The following is a 16737-nucleotide window of genomic DNA, read 5'->3' on the forward strand; positions in this document are numbered from 1 at the left end:
TCTTGGGCCTATACCAGTCATTGGCCTCAGGCTCCTTATGAGGACTTGGCCAGACTGTCATCTATGTCTCTTACCCACAACGGATCACCTTCTGTACCTCCTCATGCTTCTGGGACTCTGACCAACTTTTCCTCTCCTCTTCTTATACTTTTTTTTTTTTGGTAAGGCAATTGGGGTTAAGTGACTTGCCCAGGGTCACACAGCTAGTAAGTGTCAAGTGTCTGAGGCCGGATTTGAACTCAGGTACTCCTGAATTCAGGGCCAGTGCTCTATCCACTGTGCCACCTGGCTGCCCCAATCCTCTTCTTAAGAAAAGTGATTTCCTCTCCAAACCTAGTCCTCTTCTTCAGTTTCCTTTTTTGGGTGGAGGGTTCCAAGAAGCTTTCAGTCTCCTAGATTCTCAGCCTTTGTGTAATTCTCAAGTCTTCAGTCTTACTCCACTCCGCTCCCAATATCCACTCAATTTCCAAATCTTGTCAACGGTATCTCATACATGTCTCCTTCTTTCCACTCAAACCACCACCACCTTAATTCAAGCTCTCTTCACCTATTTCCTGGATAATTTATTGAAATAACCTGCTCGTTGGTCTCTACCTCAAGTCACTTCTCTTCTCTACCCTTTTACCCAAGGGATCTTCCTAACACACAAATCTGACTCACCTAATTTAGGATTTCATAGAATCCATCCATCTATTAAGCGCTTACAATATGCCAGGCACTGGGGATACAAAAAGAGGCAAGAGTCCCTGCTTTAAGGAGGTAACAATCTAATGGGGGAGACGACATGCAAACAAATAACTACAGAGTAAACTATTGTTCAGTCATTCGGTCCTGTTCAACTCTTCATACCCCAGGGACCATAGCATGCCAGGCCCTTCTGTCCTCCACTATCTCTTGAAATCTGTCCAAATTATGTTCATTGTTTCCATGATACTCTTTATCCATCTCATCCCTTGCCATCCCCTTTTCCTTTTGCTTTCAATCTTTCAGGGGCTTTTCCAATGAGTCCCATCTTGTCATTACATGGCCAAAGTATTTGAGCTTCAGCTTCAGTATTTCACCTTCCAATGAATAGCCTGACTTAATTTAATATTGACTGATTTGATCTCTTTGCCATCCTAGGGAATCTCAAAAGTCTTCTCCAGAATCACAATTCAAAAGCATTGAATGCGTGGCACTCAGTTTTTCTTATAGTCCAACTCTCACAGCTATACATTGCTGGTGAAAAAACCATAGCTTTGACCATATGGACCTTTGCTGGCAAGGTAATGTCTCTGCTTTTCAGTATACTGTCCAGATTTGCCATAGGTTTCCTTTCAAGGAGCAAGCATCTTTTAATTTCTGAGTTGCAGTTGCCATCTGCAGTGATCATTGAGCCCAAGAATATAAAATCTGGCACTGCTTCCATTTCTTCTCCCTCTATTTGCCAGGAAGTGGGGGGACCACTTGTCAAGAACTAAGTTTTTTTGATGTTAAGCTTCAAGCTAACCTTTACCTTCTCTTATTTTACCCCATCAAGAGGCTTCTTTATTCTTCTTCGCTTTCTGCCAGCAGAATGGTATTATCTGTAAAACTGAGATTGTTGAGGTTTCTCCTGTCAACATTAATTCTGACTTTTTATTCATTGAGTTTGACATTTCACATGATGTACTCTGCATATAAGTTAAATAAATAAGGTGACAATATAGCCTTGTACTCCTTTTCCCAACTCCTGGCCTTCTCATGACAGAACTGTTTCCACTAACAGAAGAAGGGGTGAAGGCGAGTCACTGGCACCTTAAAACCAGTCACTTTGGGCAGGTGGGGCTCGTCAGCCTTGGTAGGCAACCCACCTAGGGGAAAGAAACCCTGTTTTTAAACCTCCGCTGCCTTGCGGCTATACCCATATATGGGAAAGGCTTCGGGAGTTAACCCCGAGGAAAAATCAGGAGTCGGAGTCCCTTAGGCAGTTGGATGTTGGACATCACATCCCTCTGGCAACTCCTGCAGTGGCACTGGTGCCAAACTGTATTGGCTCTGCCTCTCCTTTGGATCCACCAGTGTCGCGGAGAGGGAAAACCTGCTGCATGGGCAACAGCTTGTTTTCCATATTGATCTGCCCAGGCCAGCCCCCTGGAGAGGACACTCCAGCTACTCTTCATGGGGTAGATACAACATGGGATGCGGCAGTTACTGGTTATAAGTCACTCAGGAGCTGCAGCTCCTTTATCAGACTGCACAGCCACACTGTGGCCTGTGGCTTTTCAAGGCGCTGATCCATGGTTGTCTGAGACTGGTGGAGGCCTACTACTACTACTACTCCTTTTCCAATCTTAAACCAATCAGTTGTTCCTTTTCAGTTCTATTGCTTCTTGGCCCACATATAGATGCCTCAGAAGACAAATAACTGGTACTCCAAATCTTTGAGGACTTGCCACATTTTGTTGTGATCCACATAGTAAAAGGCTTTGGTGTAATCAATGAAGCCGAAATAGATGTTTATCTGGAACTCCCTTGCTTTCTCCATAATCCAGCAAATGTTGGCAATTTGGCCTCTAGTTCTTCTGACTCTTTGAAAACCAGCTTGATCTGGTAATTCTCAGTTCACATATTGCTGAAGCCTAGCTTACAGAATCTTTTATTTTGTTCAGGCAATCAGGGTTAAGTGATTTGCCCAGTCACATAGTTAGTAAATGTCTAAGGATGGATTTGAACTCAGGTCTTCCTGACTCCAAGGCCAGTGCTCCATCCATTAATTTGCAGAATCTTAAGCATAAACATGCTGGCATGTAAAATGAGTACAATTTTTCAGTAATTTGAACATTCCTTGATAATGCCCTTCTTTAGGATTAGGAAATAAACTGATCTTTATTAATCCAATGGCCACTGCTAAGTTTTCCAAATTTGTTGGCATTTTGAGGGCAAGACTTTAACGGAATCAACTTTTAGGATTTTAAATAGCTCAACTGGAATTCTATCACTTTTATTAGCCTTGTCAGCAATGCTTCCCAAGACCTACTTGACTTCTTTTTCTAAGATGTCTCACTCTAGATCAAACACTCTTTTTCAACAACCCAAAAGGTGACTCTATATTTGGATATCATCAGATGGTCAATATGGAAAGCAAAATATATTCTGGATAAATAGGAAATCTTTAACAGAGGGAAGGCAACAGAATTTTCAGAGCTGCTAGGGACCTCAGTTATAGATTAGTCCAAATCATGCCTAAACAGGATTTTCTTCTGTGATATCACCAACAAGTAGTAATTCAGAATCTGATTCACAGAATTTGAGTTGGACAGAACCTTACTGATCAGCTAGTTCAAATCAGACTTCAAGTGGGGGGCGGGGTAGAGCTGAGATGGCAGAGGAAAGGCTGTGACTCCCCCAAACTCCTAACAAACCTGTCCACACACTGCAAAAATAATGCTATAAGACAACTCCCGGAGCAGCCTAACCCACAAAAGAAGAAAGTGAGACTATTTTCCAGTCAAAGACAACTTAATTCAGTGACTGAGATCACCTGCTGTTTGGGCTTAGAGAGGAGCTCAGTGTGCAGTGCAGGCCACGCCTCCAGAGCCTCATAATCTTCAGCATCAGCAGCTTTTTCTGAAACTCAGCTCATAGACCAGTGTGAGGGGGTTCAGTGGTTGGCCAGGGTGAAATAGCTGTGGTCTCTGCTGGAGTTAAGGCAGAATGCCCCATATTCTGAACCAGTAAGCTGACTCAAGTAGCAGCAGCCCAGTGGAGGAAGGGCACAGGCATGCCAAGCTTCCAACCATAGAGGATCAGATTTCAATCAGACATCTGCTTCCTGGTCAAGATGAGTAGGCAGAGAAAGCAGTGGACCATAGAAAGCTTCTTTGGGGGCAATGTAGACCAGAATACACCCTCAGAAGAAGATAATAGCAAAGTCAAAGCTCCAATATCCAAAGCTTCCAGGAAAAATATTAATTGGCCTCAGGACATGAAAGCACTCAAAAAGGACTTTGAAGAAAAAGTAACAGAGATAGAAGGAAGATTTAGAGAGGTAGAGAAAAAAAATGGAAAGAGAAATGAGAGCAATGCAGGAGAGTCATAAGAAAAAAGTCAATAGTTTGAAAAGCCAAATGCAAAAGGAGATTAAAAAGCTCTCTAAAGAAAATAATTGCCTAAGAATTAGGACTGAACAAATGCAAGCTAGTGACTTTATGAGAAACCAAAATACAATAAAGCAAATCCAAATAAAATAGAGGGCAATATGAAATATCTCCTTGGAAAAAACAACTGACCTGGAAAATAGATCCAGTAGAGATAATTTGAAAATCATTGGACTACCTGAAAACCATGATCAAAATAAGAGTTTAGGCATCATCTTCCAAGAAATTGTCAGGGGAAAATTGCCCTGATATTCTAGAAGCAGAAGTTAAAATAGAAATTGAAAGAATCCACCAGTCACCTCCTGAAAGAGATCCCAAAAGGAAAAATTCCAGGAATATTATAGCCAAATTCCAGAGATCCCAGGTCAAGGAGAAAATATTGCAAGCAGCTAGAAAAAAAATGAATTCAAATACTGTGAAGCTACGGAAAGGATAACACATAATCTAGCAGCATCTATATTAAAGGACAAGAGAGAAAGCAATATGATATTTCAGAGGGCAAAGGAACTAGGACTACAACCAAAAATCACCTACCCAGCAAAACTGTATATAATCTTTCAGGGGGAAAATGGGACTTCAATGAAAAAAGAGGACTTTAAGGCATTTGTGATGAAAAGCCTTGAACTGAATAGAAAATTTTACTTTCAAATACGAGACCCTAGAGAAGCATAAAAAGGTAAACAAGAAAAAGAAATCATGAGGGATATTAAAAGGTTAAACTGTTTGCATTCCTACATGAGAATATAATACTGCTAACTCATAAGAACTTTCTCAGTATTAGGGCAAGATGAAAGGAATATACTTAGAGGGCATAGGTGTGAATTGAAAATGAAGGGATGATATCTGTAAAGCATTTAGTTTTTGTCTATCCTTGTTTTTTTGTGGGGCAGGCAGGATGGGGTGGCTTATGTCTGGGGCCAGATTTGGGCTTGGGCTTCCTGAGTCCAGGGCTGGTTCTTTGTCCACTGTGTCACCTAGATGACCCATGATGACATCTTTAAAGTAAAGTTAAGGGGTAAGAGGAATGTACTGGAAGAAAGGGAAAGGGAGAGGTGGACTGGGATAAAATAGCTCAAATAAAAGAAAAAAGAGAAAGCTTATGGAGTGGAGGGGAAGATGGGAAAGGAGAGGGGGAATGAATGAACCTTACTCTCATCAGAATTGTCTTAAAGAGGGAATAATATACACACTCAATTGGGTATAGTAATATATTTTGCCCTGAAGGAAAGTGGGATGGGAAGGGGATAAGGAGGGGGAGTCAAAGGAAGGGAGGGCAGATTGGCGGAGGGGGCAGTAAAAAGCAAATCTCTTTCGAGGAGGGATAGGGTGAAAGAAGATAGAAAAGATAGTAAATATCAAGGGGAGGGAATAAGATGGAGAGTAATACAGTTACCAATAGTAACTGTGAAGGAAATGATGAGCAGGATGCTATCAGAAGGATGTATGAAAAATGCAAACCAGCAACAGAGGAAGAACTGATGGTATCTGAATACAGATTGAAGTATAATTTTATTTGTTAGTTCCTCTTTCTAGTTATTTTGTCTATTTTGTTTCATAACCTGACTAATGTGAAGATGCTTTGTAGAACTGCATATGTATGACTTATATTAAATTGCTTGATTTCATAGGGAGGGTTGAGGAGGGAGGGAGGAAGAGAATTTAGAACACAAAATTTTTTTAAAAATCAATGTGAAAAAAAATTTTTTACATATAAATTGGGGAAAATTCTAAATGAAAATTTTTTAAAAATAAAAGCACAAAATATCAATAAACTTTAAAGTTAAAAAAATGACTTCCTCTATCCCTGGAGGCAACACATTCTGTATTTATATAGCTCTTATTGTCAGGATACCTCTCTTTAGGTCGAGACTAAATTTTCTTTTTTTAACATCCTGCCAATGCTATTGTTATTTCTGCCCTATGGGGTCAAAGAAACTACAGATCTCTCTCCATGTAATAGACTTTCAAATACTTGAAGATAAGCTATCTCCCTCACTGCATGCTGCCCCACACCCCCACCCCAGCCCAGCCCAGCCAAACACCCAGGCTTATCTTCTTTAAGCTCAAAATCTCCAGTTCCTTCATCTGGTCTTCCTAGGACATCATCTAGAGGCCCTTTCCAGTCTGATTGCACTACTCTGGATGTTCTCCAGTGCTTGACTTAATGGCTTAAGTGATTGTAAGTAAAACCATAGTACAGAGTCACATCCACAGGCATGGATGGTCTGTAATCAGCATTATTAAAGGAAATTTCCAAATTGATGAGTTGATGGATCCATTTTAGTATTTGATGATGATGCTAATGATAACTAGCATTTGTATAGTGCTTTAAGATTTACAAAGCATGTTGAAAATTTTATCCCATTTTATTCTCACTGCAATTCAAGGACACATCGGTTGTTGTTGTTGTTGTTGTTGTTGTTGTTGTTGTTGTTGTTGCTGCAGCTAAATTATGCAGCAGATAGAGTGCTGGGCCAGGAGTTGGGAAAACTTGTCTTCCCGAGTTCAAATCTGGCCTCATACATTTACTAGCTGTGTGATCCTGGACAAGTCACTTAACCCTGTTTTCTTCAGTTTCCTCATCTGTAACATGACTTGGAGAAGGAAATGGCAAACCACCCCAGAATCATTGCCAAAAAAGCTCCAAAAAGGGTCACAATGAGTTGGACACAACTGAAAAATGACTGAACAAAAACACAAATGGGAATTTTCCACATTTTACTAATGAGGAAACAGGTTGAGAAAAGTCAAGTGACTTTCCCAGATAGCTAGTAAGTATCTGAGGCAGGGTTTGAACTCAGTTCTCCATGACTCTTGAGTCCAACATTCTACCTACCATGCCATCTAGCCATCAAGTGTTAGAAAACATGAAAACATGAACAAGTATTATTTCTTGACATGAGTATCACTCACCTTAACCCTAAAAAATGGGTCTCTCAGGTTTCCTATTATATAAGTAGTTGAAAAAAAATCATTTTTTATTTTTTACCTTTGCAGAAGAAAGGCTGATCACATGCTGATCTTTCTCATTTGTAACAAGCTCTGTAATACTGAACATATGTCCAACAAGTTTCCCTACAGGCTTGGTGCTGATATTTGGATGCCATAACCGGAGGATTTTGTCATCTCCTGAAAATTAAGATACAAATAATTTGTTTACCAAAGAAAAAGTGATTAACAAGGTTCAGAAAGTTTCTCCTCCCTCCTTTGCACCCAACCATATCTCTCTATTCTAATCCCTAGTCGACTTCCTCTAGGATCATCACTTGATTAGCTTTCTTAACCTGCTAACATATTTCTGACCCATTTAAAAAGCTTCAACACATATACCTATACATATACACGTATATACAATACCTATACATATATATATATAATACAACATATATTATAGTGCATAATGTTATAAGTAATATAATATGATGATATATGATACATTATTAATGACAGTTTTATAATAATTGCACATGGGTATTGTATATAAATGCTACCATATTTTTTTTCTCTCATTCTAGTGCTTTCTTATTTGAAATATATGTTCAAGAGAAGTAGTTTGTCAGGAAACATGGAACACTCTCAAAAAAATTTAGTGACCACATGGAACATATGTTGGATTGGCATCACCCTGAATACCTTCTTTAAAAGAATGCTGAAATTTTAAAATGTATTATATAAGAACTGAATTACTTTTCTCCTAATCTAAAACCAAAACAAACACAAAAAAACCATAAATCCCTCCCTCCCCAAAAAGTCACCATCCAATCTCTAACTTTCAAGAATTATTTTAACATAAGGGAAGAGGTTTCATACCCTTCTACAATTCATATACAATCACAGAAAACGCAGAATACAGTTATCAAATGTAAAGTATGAGCTGAGGAATTTTCTTACAAACCTACAACAGTGTAGTCACACACACTATCATGAAACCAGCAAGAATTTAATAAGCACTTTTTATGTTCTAGGCACTAAGCTAGATGTTGGGGATGTAAAGAAAGGCAAAAATAGTCTCTGCTTTCAAGGATTTTATATTATAAAGGAGATAATATATAATAGTAGTAATAATAGCTAATATTTATATAGCAGTTACTAGGTGCCAGGCACTGTGCTAAGCATTTTATAACTATTACATTGTAAAATTTAAATTACTCATTTGACACTCACAACAACTCTGGGAGGAAGATACTTTTATTATTCCCATTTTACAGATGAGAAAACTGAAGCAAACAAAGGTTAAGTAACTTGCACTGCTGCTAAATGTCTGTGGTCAGATTTGAACTCATGTCTCTGTGACTCTAGGCTAGTAGTGCTCTATCCACTATACTGCCTAGTTGTAATGTAACTAAGTGGGTAAATACAAAGTATGTAGGGGAGGACTATTTCCTCTCTTCCCCTACTTTCAACAATGTCCTCAGGAGCTATTGAATAGTAGGTGACAATAAATCCAGCCATGAATAGAGGAACGCCTATCCAATGACAGCCATGGATGCAGAGACAGAGTCCCTTGAGGAGGCAGATAACAATCATGGCAGAAAGGCATATTGGTCCTGACCTCAAGAAAGGAGCAGATTCTCTGAGTGTGGTTGAGTGGCCTGTCCTTATTCGAGGTAGGGTGTAGTATAGTTCTACAAAGAAAGTTCAGACCATGCAGTGCCAGGAGTTATGAGTTGCTCTTTGCCACATATGTATCCTTCACATGTGTCTCATTACCAATGTACTTTAACTCCACTACTCCTATGCACAGTGGGTATTTATGCAAGAATATGCCCTAGGCTTTTGGACTAAAGTTCGCACCAGCTGCAACTTACTATCCCATCTTAGTAAATGCTTTTGTTAAAAAGCCCACCACCTGATTGTTTATGGGAAACACACTGGTGGGGCCTAGTGAGTAGCACACCTTCCCCCCCCCCTTCTCAACATGAGCTTCTAGGACAGAGTCTTATTGAACCTTGGAATCTCTGCCAGTGCCTAGCATGGTGCTCTGTACAGAATAGTTTGGTCCAAAAATGTGTGAATGGAATTGACCTGAGTTTAAAAGGATGCTTAGGAAATATGTATTAGTCACCCTCTGGGAATTCAGACATTCATGTGAGTTCAGGTTTGGGAAGTACCCCAAGAGGAGTTCTTAAATGAAATTTCTTTATTTCCAAAGCACTTAAGATACAGTGGGGTCAATTTTCACCTCTACTGAAGTTCTATTCTAATCCTTAACTATGGTATGGAGGTGATCCTGGGTTCTCAAATGCTATAGGATCCAAGTACACCCTAATCACTTTCATATTTAACTACTCTGTAGTTCATAAAACCCTTTCATAGTTGATTCAGTTCAGCTTAATTCAATGTGACTAGCATTTATTAGACACTTAACATGTGCCAGGCTCTGTGTTGACCTTCAAAAAATACATTCTACTGTGAGGAAATAATATGTACAGATAAGTAAAGAAAGATGTGGGAATGTGAAGGTTTGCTAGTCATTGCACATGTGGAAGTCAAGTGTAGGCAGGAGGAATATAATGACTTTGTCCAATGGGATTAGTTCTACACCTGTTTCTTACTAAAGAGAATGAAAGAATGAAGGAGTTTTATCACTTTTAAATGGGAGACAAAAGCCCTCGACAATAAAGAGGGAAGTCTCTATAATCTGTGCTGGGTAAAGTTCAGTAACTGGGAAGTAACCAGGAAGTCATAAGGCATTTCTAACCCTGTCAATATAAAATCTCTGAGAGATACTACCCTTGGTAACCATGAAATACTGGTAAAACAAAAGACACTTTTAAACCGGATGGCACTAGTGAGCCAGAGTGCCTCTGTCTCTATGTTCCAAAGAGCTGAGCCTAGGGTTAGGACTCTCTCTATGCAGAAGAGAAACACAATCCCTAGCCAAATCTCAGAAAACCAGACAGGATTCTATAAGATATTGAGGTGTTGGTTTTTTTTTCTTTTTTAGTTCTGTGACTGGATATTTTAGAGCTTTTCATTCCTAAAAAGAGCTGTAGAAAACCAAGCCTCTGGGCTTTAAGCTAAAAGAGCAATGGCAGAGCTCACTTAGCCTATGAGGAAGATGTTATACCCCAGATCATAGCTCTATTTGAAAGCAGAAAAGGGTTCTGCAACTTCAGGCTCAGCAGCACAATGCCTAGCAGTGACCAGGCCTAGCAGAGTCTTTGTGCCACACAAGAGCCCAACAGAGAACCATCAACAGAAGACTAGATCCTCACAACAGCCTTGCAAGGTAGTCACTATTATTATTCCCATTTTACAGTTGAGGACACTGAGGAAAACGTAGCTTAAGATTTGTCCAGGGTCACAGTGTTTAAGACTGGATTTAAGCTCAGGTCTTCCTGACTCTAAGTCTAGTGCTCTATCTACTGTGCCACCAGCTATCTCTATGGACCCTTATTACGCCCCCTCCCCACCCAGTACTGTTACAATAGTTTCCTACCTCCATACTCACTCTCCTCAAACTCTTCTCCTCACCACTCTCAGACTTATCTTCTTTATATAGAGATTTGGTCATGTCATTCTGCTTAAATACTTTAAATGGCTAATTTTCATATCCATTAATGTTTGAACATTGGCATTCAAGGCTTTCCACAATCTGGATTTCTTCCCCTCCTCCATCTTTACCACATTCTTCTCCAGTCAAACTAAACTATAACTTAATCACCAGCCTTTTCTCACATTTCTGCTGAATTCTGACCCATTTTTACTAGTTCAACTAAAATGCCCAATGCGATAAGAAGCCTTGTTTGCTCTCTCGGTGGGAAATGTTCTTCCCCTTTGTCAGTCCCAAGGAGCACTTGGCTGGACCAGGATATAGTGCAATACTTCTATTATAGGAACATCCTATATTAAGTCCAAGGGTGCTAGATTATCCACCATTTATGAGAGTCCATACTCCTGGGTCCACCATTAAGGTGGCAGGGAAGTACAAAAAAGTATGTGGGTGTTTCTAGATGGTGGGGAAAAAGTAGGTTGTCAATAGTTAATTGTTTATGAATCACCTGCCCCTTTCTGGAGCATAAGCTTCTAGGACAGAGAGTCTTATAGGCCCTTGGAATCTCTGCCAGTGCCTAGCATGGTGTTCTGTACAGAATAGTTTGCTCCAAAGATGTGTGCATGGAATTGAGTTGACTTGAAAAGGATGCTTAAGAAATATGTAGTCATACTGTAGATATTCTGTCCTCATTTTGTCTTTGTTGCTGCAAGAACTTCTTTTTTTCAAGCTCAGCAAATGTCTGCATACTTAACAAATGAAACTGCACCCCACAAAGCTGCCTTCATGGCATATTTTGAACAGCAAATCAGTACGCACTGTGTGTTTAGCAACGTGTGGTCAGCTGAGTCACTAATCAGCAGGGATATTCTCCTGTGCTTGCCAGTTACTGAGCACTTGTATCTCCTACTAACACGGTCTGTCTATACATTGGCACAAGCCACTTGCACATGGGTGGTGCAAAGGTATTTGTTGCCTGCCATTCATTCTGCTAAATTTCCTCCTCAGGGCTTTCTGACAGAGCTGTGAATACTGCTGTTAATAAATCTTCAAAAATGTTGGTGGGGATTTTGTCAGATAACAACCCATGAGATTAATTAAGTCCAGTGCCTCTATCCACATACACACACTGAGGCCTCTAAAGTCCCTGGCATTTAATCAAACATATTATTTTTCTAAGCTGACTAAAATGCTTAAGATGATGAGGCACAAGGGGGAAAATAATGCTGTGCTAGACCTTCTTTCATTATTCTCTCTTGTGAGAACAAAGGATCATTCAAAGTCATTCACATTGGGTATACAACATCAATTAAAAAGAGCATTTCTCCCCAAAGCATATGGGTAGTCAAACTCAAGACTGTTTAATATCAAACATAAAGTCTGACACAACCAAGCACTAGCATTCTAAAGACACTAATTCTATGGGCAGCTTTTAAGCTATGGTAGGATGTAAACTTGCGTCTTTAGTGGGTCTATGTTATTCTAAGGTAGATTAACAATCCATTCAACTTGTGAGTCTCAGTCATTTCTGATATCTTCCTTCCTCGTCTCATAGTCTCTCACACCCCTGTCAATCCTGCTTTCTCTGCTCTGTCCCCTGATATATACTGTTGTATATGCCATTGGAGGGTCCCCCTAAATCATAGAATTTAGAACTGGGAAGAACTCCAGAGATAACCTTTTTCAGCACCTTCATTTTATGGGCAAGAAAATTGAGGAGCACAGACATTAGTGACTTGCCCCAAATCACATAGATAATAACTAAGGGAGTTGGGATTTGAACCATGTCTTCTAACTCCAAAATAATCATCCTTCCCTTCACAACATCCTATTGAACTGGAAAAGAAGCCGAAGTGTGGATAAGAACAATGGCAACCCAGAAACAAGTGAGCTCTAACCTTTGGATTTCTTGGTTTTGACCAAGTCAGTCCTATAGCCAGCTTCTGTATTTCCTTCATTAACACTTCTTTCTCAGTGTTCCCTTTGCACAATCATCTTCATATCGTGGGCCCGGAATACATGCTGTTTACTGACTACGATGCCCATTTATTTGTACAATCTCCTTTACCACACCTCAAGAAAATTGTTCACAGTCTGGAGCACATCCCCTTCCCACAATGCTCTTGCCAGACTGCCTATTCAATATGTCTTCCTTCCTTTTCTCCCTAGCCTTGGTAGAATTTCAACGGGTTATGACTAATTTAAGAGTTAAAAATAATAGTCTTATCCTTCATGCACAGAGCTGTGACTGAATACTGAGTACTAGATAATAAAATCTCTCCCAATATTTTCCAAAGACTATTTTAGCCTATCATCATATGAAAAGAAGGTTCATAAAATAATCATAGGATCTTAGAGCTGAAAGGTACCTTAGGGATGATTTCATCCAAACTTCTCTTAGAGTTTGTGTAACCCATGTTCCTGAACCAAAGCCTTGGATTTACATAACCCAGATACAATTTTGAGGATTTCTCACTAATTATATGTATTTGGCTCATATCCCACCTAGGATGTTCCCTGAGAATATAAGAATATAACTTATATCTAGGTCTATTAAAGAGTAGGTAAAATGGCCCTCACTTCCCATTTAAGCACTCAGGATAACAGTACGTCAACTACATCATAGGTTTTACCTGTCAAAAAAAATTCCTATAAAGTCCATAATGAATTACGCTGGATTTTTTCCCCTTTTAGTAAGCCTCCATTTTTCTTAAAGCTTTTGATAGTTCTCTAGATTTATGAAATTACAAGAGGGTTGAAAATCTCTTGAAAGAGAAAAGGATTTGCATTTGAGAGAGAGCTGACCCCTCACTCTCCAGTAAAGCCTACCTCCCCCATATTCCAGCCTGCCTCCTTTTAATATATGCCCCACAGGTTAAACATATTTTTGTACTTTAAAATAATTTTAATAAAAATAATTTAACATATTTAAATAAAAATTTAAAAACTAGGGGCAGCTAGGTGGCGCAGTGGATAGAATGCCGGCCCTGGATTCAGGAGGACCTGAGTTCAAATCCGGCATCAGACACTTAACACTAGCTGTATGACCCTGGGCAAGTCACTTAACCCCAATTGCCTCACTAAAAAAAAAAAATTAAAAACTAGTCTTCGCTCACATGCCATACAAAAAAGAAGAAGTAGTCCACATTTGATCTCCAGGTCATAGTTTGCCAACCCCTGCTCTTGACTTATAGGATTTAATCTTGTAGTTGGGACTATCCTCAAAAAGGAAAGCATTTCTGAGGTACCACCTCACACCTAGCAGAGTGGCAAATATAACAAGAAAGAAAAATGTTGGATGTTGGAGGGGATGAGGGAAAACTGGGACACTAATTAATCCAACCATTCTGGAGAGCAATTTGGAACTATACCCAAAGGGCTATAAAACTGTGAATACCCTTTGATCCAGCAATACCACTGCTAAGATTATGTCCCAAAGACATCCCCCAAAATAGAAAAAGACCTATTTGCCCAAAAATATTTATAGCAGCTCTGTTTGTTCTGGCTAAGAATTGGAAATCAAAGGAATGCCCACCAATTGGGGAATTGCTAAACAAGCTGTGATATTTGATGACAATGGAATATTATTGTGCTATAAGAAATGACAAGCAGGATGATTTCAGAAAAGCCTGGAAAGACTTATATGAACTGATGTATAGCAAAGTGAGAAGAACCAGGAGAACACTGTGCATAGTGACAGCAATATTGTTTGATGGAGAATTGTGAATGATTTAACTATTCTCAGCAATACGATGATCCAGGACAATCCCAAAGGACTAATGATGACACATACTATCCACAAAGAAAGAACTGATATTGATTGAACATAGACTGAAGCATGCTATTTTTTTCACTTTTTTCATTTTTTTCTTTTATTCGAGTTTTCTTGTACAAAATGACTAATATGAAAATGTTTTACATAATTGTACATGTAAAACCTATATCTAGTTGCTTACTACCTCAGGGAGAGGGGAGAGAAGGGAGAGAGGAAGGAATAGAATTTGGAATTCAAAACTTTAAATATATTTGTTGAAGGAGAAAAAAAGGAAAGCATTTGGGATACTAGAGGGGTAATTCCCCTACCCCCAGATCTATGTAGTCTCTCTAACTTTCACTATTAATGATGGGCAAGCCCACTGTAGCTCTACCCCTCACTGCTCCTCTGCTCCAGCTCTAGCTACCAGAAAGGTCCTGCAAATAAAGAGGTTTCCTCTCCGGGAAAAGAATATCAGTCTCTGTAAAGCCTTCTTCTACCTGAGCTCTTGTTCCTTCATTTCTTTTATCTGTCTCTGATTTTTTTCCCCTTTTAAAGACTAACTCCAAGCATGTGACAAAGTACGACAAACTATATCTCAATCATCTTCAATGTGGTGTCAATGAACCAGGTTAATATTAGTACCTGGGCCAAGAATATTTGTTCACACTCCAAAAGGGAAGTATTATCAGTTTCACATTGATGTCAGTTGAAGATATCTTTACTTTCTATAGAGAGACATCTCCAATTATAGAAGAAATTGATTCCTTTAACCTTGTTAACCCTGACCAGGTTCCTTCTTGTCATATTGTGGAATGTGGAAATGGAAGCCCAAAGAAGCTAAATAGATTCCCCAACATCATACAGTTAGTTATGGTACAACTGGGACTAGAATCCAATTTTTTCCAACTCTCAAGCCAGTTCTTTTTCCATTCTCCATGTTTTGTTTCCTGTTTTAATACAGCTTGATTCCATAATTTGATTTCAATTAAGTTTGAATAAAGATTCAAAGTTGTAATCTGATCACTAAATCTACAGTGTTGCAGTTTGTATCTGTAAACCTTCCCAAATATCTTCAGAGGAATTGTTTTCTATCTTTGCCACCTACATCAGGCATTTGTGAAACTGATTTTTAACCCAATATTCTGATTAAATTTCATTCAATTAGATGGTGGCATCTTATTCTGTATCTTTTTTTAGGTCAAGACTCTCTCATCCAATATTTAGAGGTACCCTGCATCCTTCTAAACTTTGTGTCATTTGCAAATATGAGAAGTATGCTATATTTGCCTCCATGGAAACTATTAATAAAAATGTTTAACAGTTCAGAATCAAGGAAGGACAATTCCCTGGGTTACTCTTCCAGACACTTCCCTCCAAATTCCCAATAGATTCTTTGAGCCCAATCTTTCAGTTACAAATGCACTCAACTGTATTATTGCTTAGCCCACATCTCTCCATTTTACCCATAAACATGGCATGATAGACTTTATCAAATGCTTTTCTAAAATCTAAGAATTGAAAAGCTACAGCACTGTAGATAGATCTATAAACATAGCTACCCAAGCCAAAAAAGGAAATCAGATTAGACTAGAAAGATCTGTTTTTCAAGCCTTTTAGAGGATTTTGGTAATTTTTGATTTCCATCTAAGTGTTCAAAACCATTCTCCTCTGTTCTAGAGTATTGTCAGGCATGAAGTCAAGCTCATTGGTCTGCAGTTTACAGACTCCACCCTATTACTTTTTATGAAAAATTTTCCTTTTCTAGTCCTATGGTACCTCTTTCTTCAAAATCTTCAATTTCCTTTCCTTAAGAACAGAGACTTATTTTTCTGTCTTCCCCCAGAAGCTAGTGGCCCTCTTTGAGAACAAAGGATAAACAACAACAAAAATAAAGTGCTTTGCTCAGGCTAGGCATCCAAGAAATGATTATTGAGTTGAATATCACCAACAGCAACTTAACAAACAAGTCTCTAATTTCCTTCAGTTCTCTAAGATCTTGTTCATCCAAGCTTGTTCACTTGAACTCATTGAGGGTAGCTAGATGCTACATGACCTTATTTATCTATAACTGTATCATTTCTTTCTTAGTACAAAGTTTATGAAAGAGAACCAAAAGCAATACATGAATCAAGCAGCTCTCCTGAAACCCATACTTCAAAACCTTATTTCTTCCAGACTTGTATGCCTATTTGACAATAGAATGATTACTTCATAGTTCAATTAAAATGGAAAATAACAATAAAAACTAGGCTCTTTTCAATTATACTTCCTGACTATCCAGATAATAGTACTTCTTCCTAGTTTCTCAATAATGGACAATTATCACCCTTCCCATTCCCCAAAGGAATCAAATTTTATTTTTAAAA

General features: G+C 38.9%; 1 protein-coding gene across 1 annotated transcript in view; it reads right to left on the bottom strand.

The window, feature by feature from the left end:
- Positions 1 to 16737, bottom strand: part of WDR64 (WD repeat domain 64) — a 182175-nt gene that overhangs the window by 86458 nt on the left and 78980 nt on the right. Inside the window, exon 10 of the mRNA XM_044003187.1 lies at positions 7108 to 7247. Within this exon, the coding sequence (XP_043859122.1) occupies positions 7108 to 7247 (140 nt within the window). The remainder of the gene's footprint in view (positions 1 to 7107; positions 7248 to 16737) is intronic.

The sequence above is a fragment of the Dromiciops gliroides genome, chromosome 4 (assembly GCF_019393635.1).
Source record: "Dromiciops gliroides isolate mDroGli1 chromosome 4, mDroGli1.pri, whole genome shotgun sequence".
NCBI classification, from domain to species: Eukaryota; Metazoa; Chordata; class Mammalia; order Microbiotheria; family Microbiotheriidae; genus Dromiciops; species Dromiciops gliroides.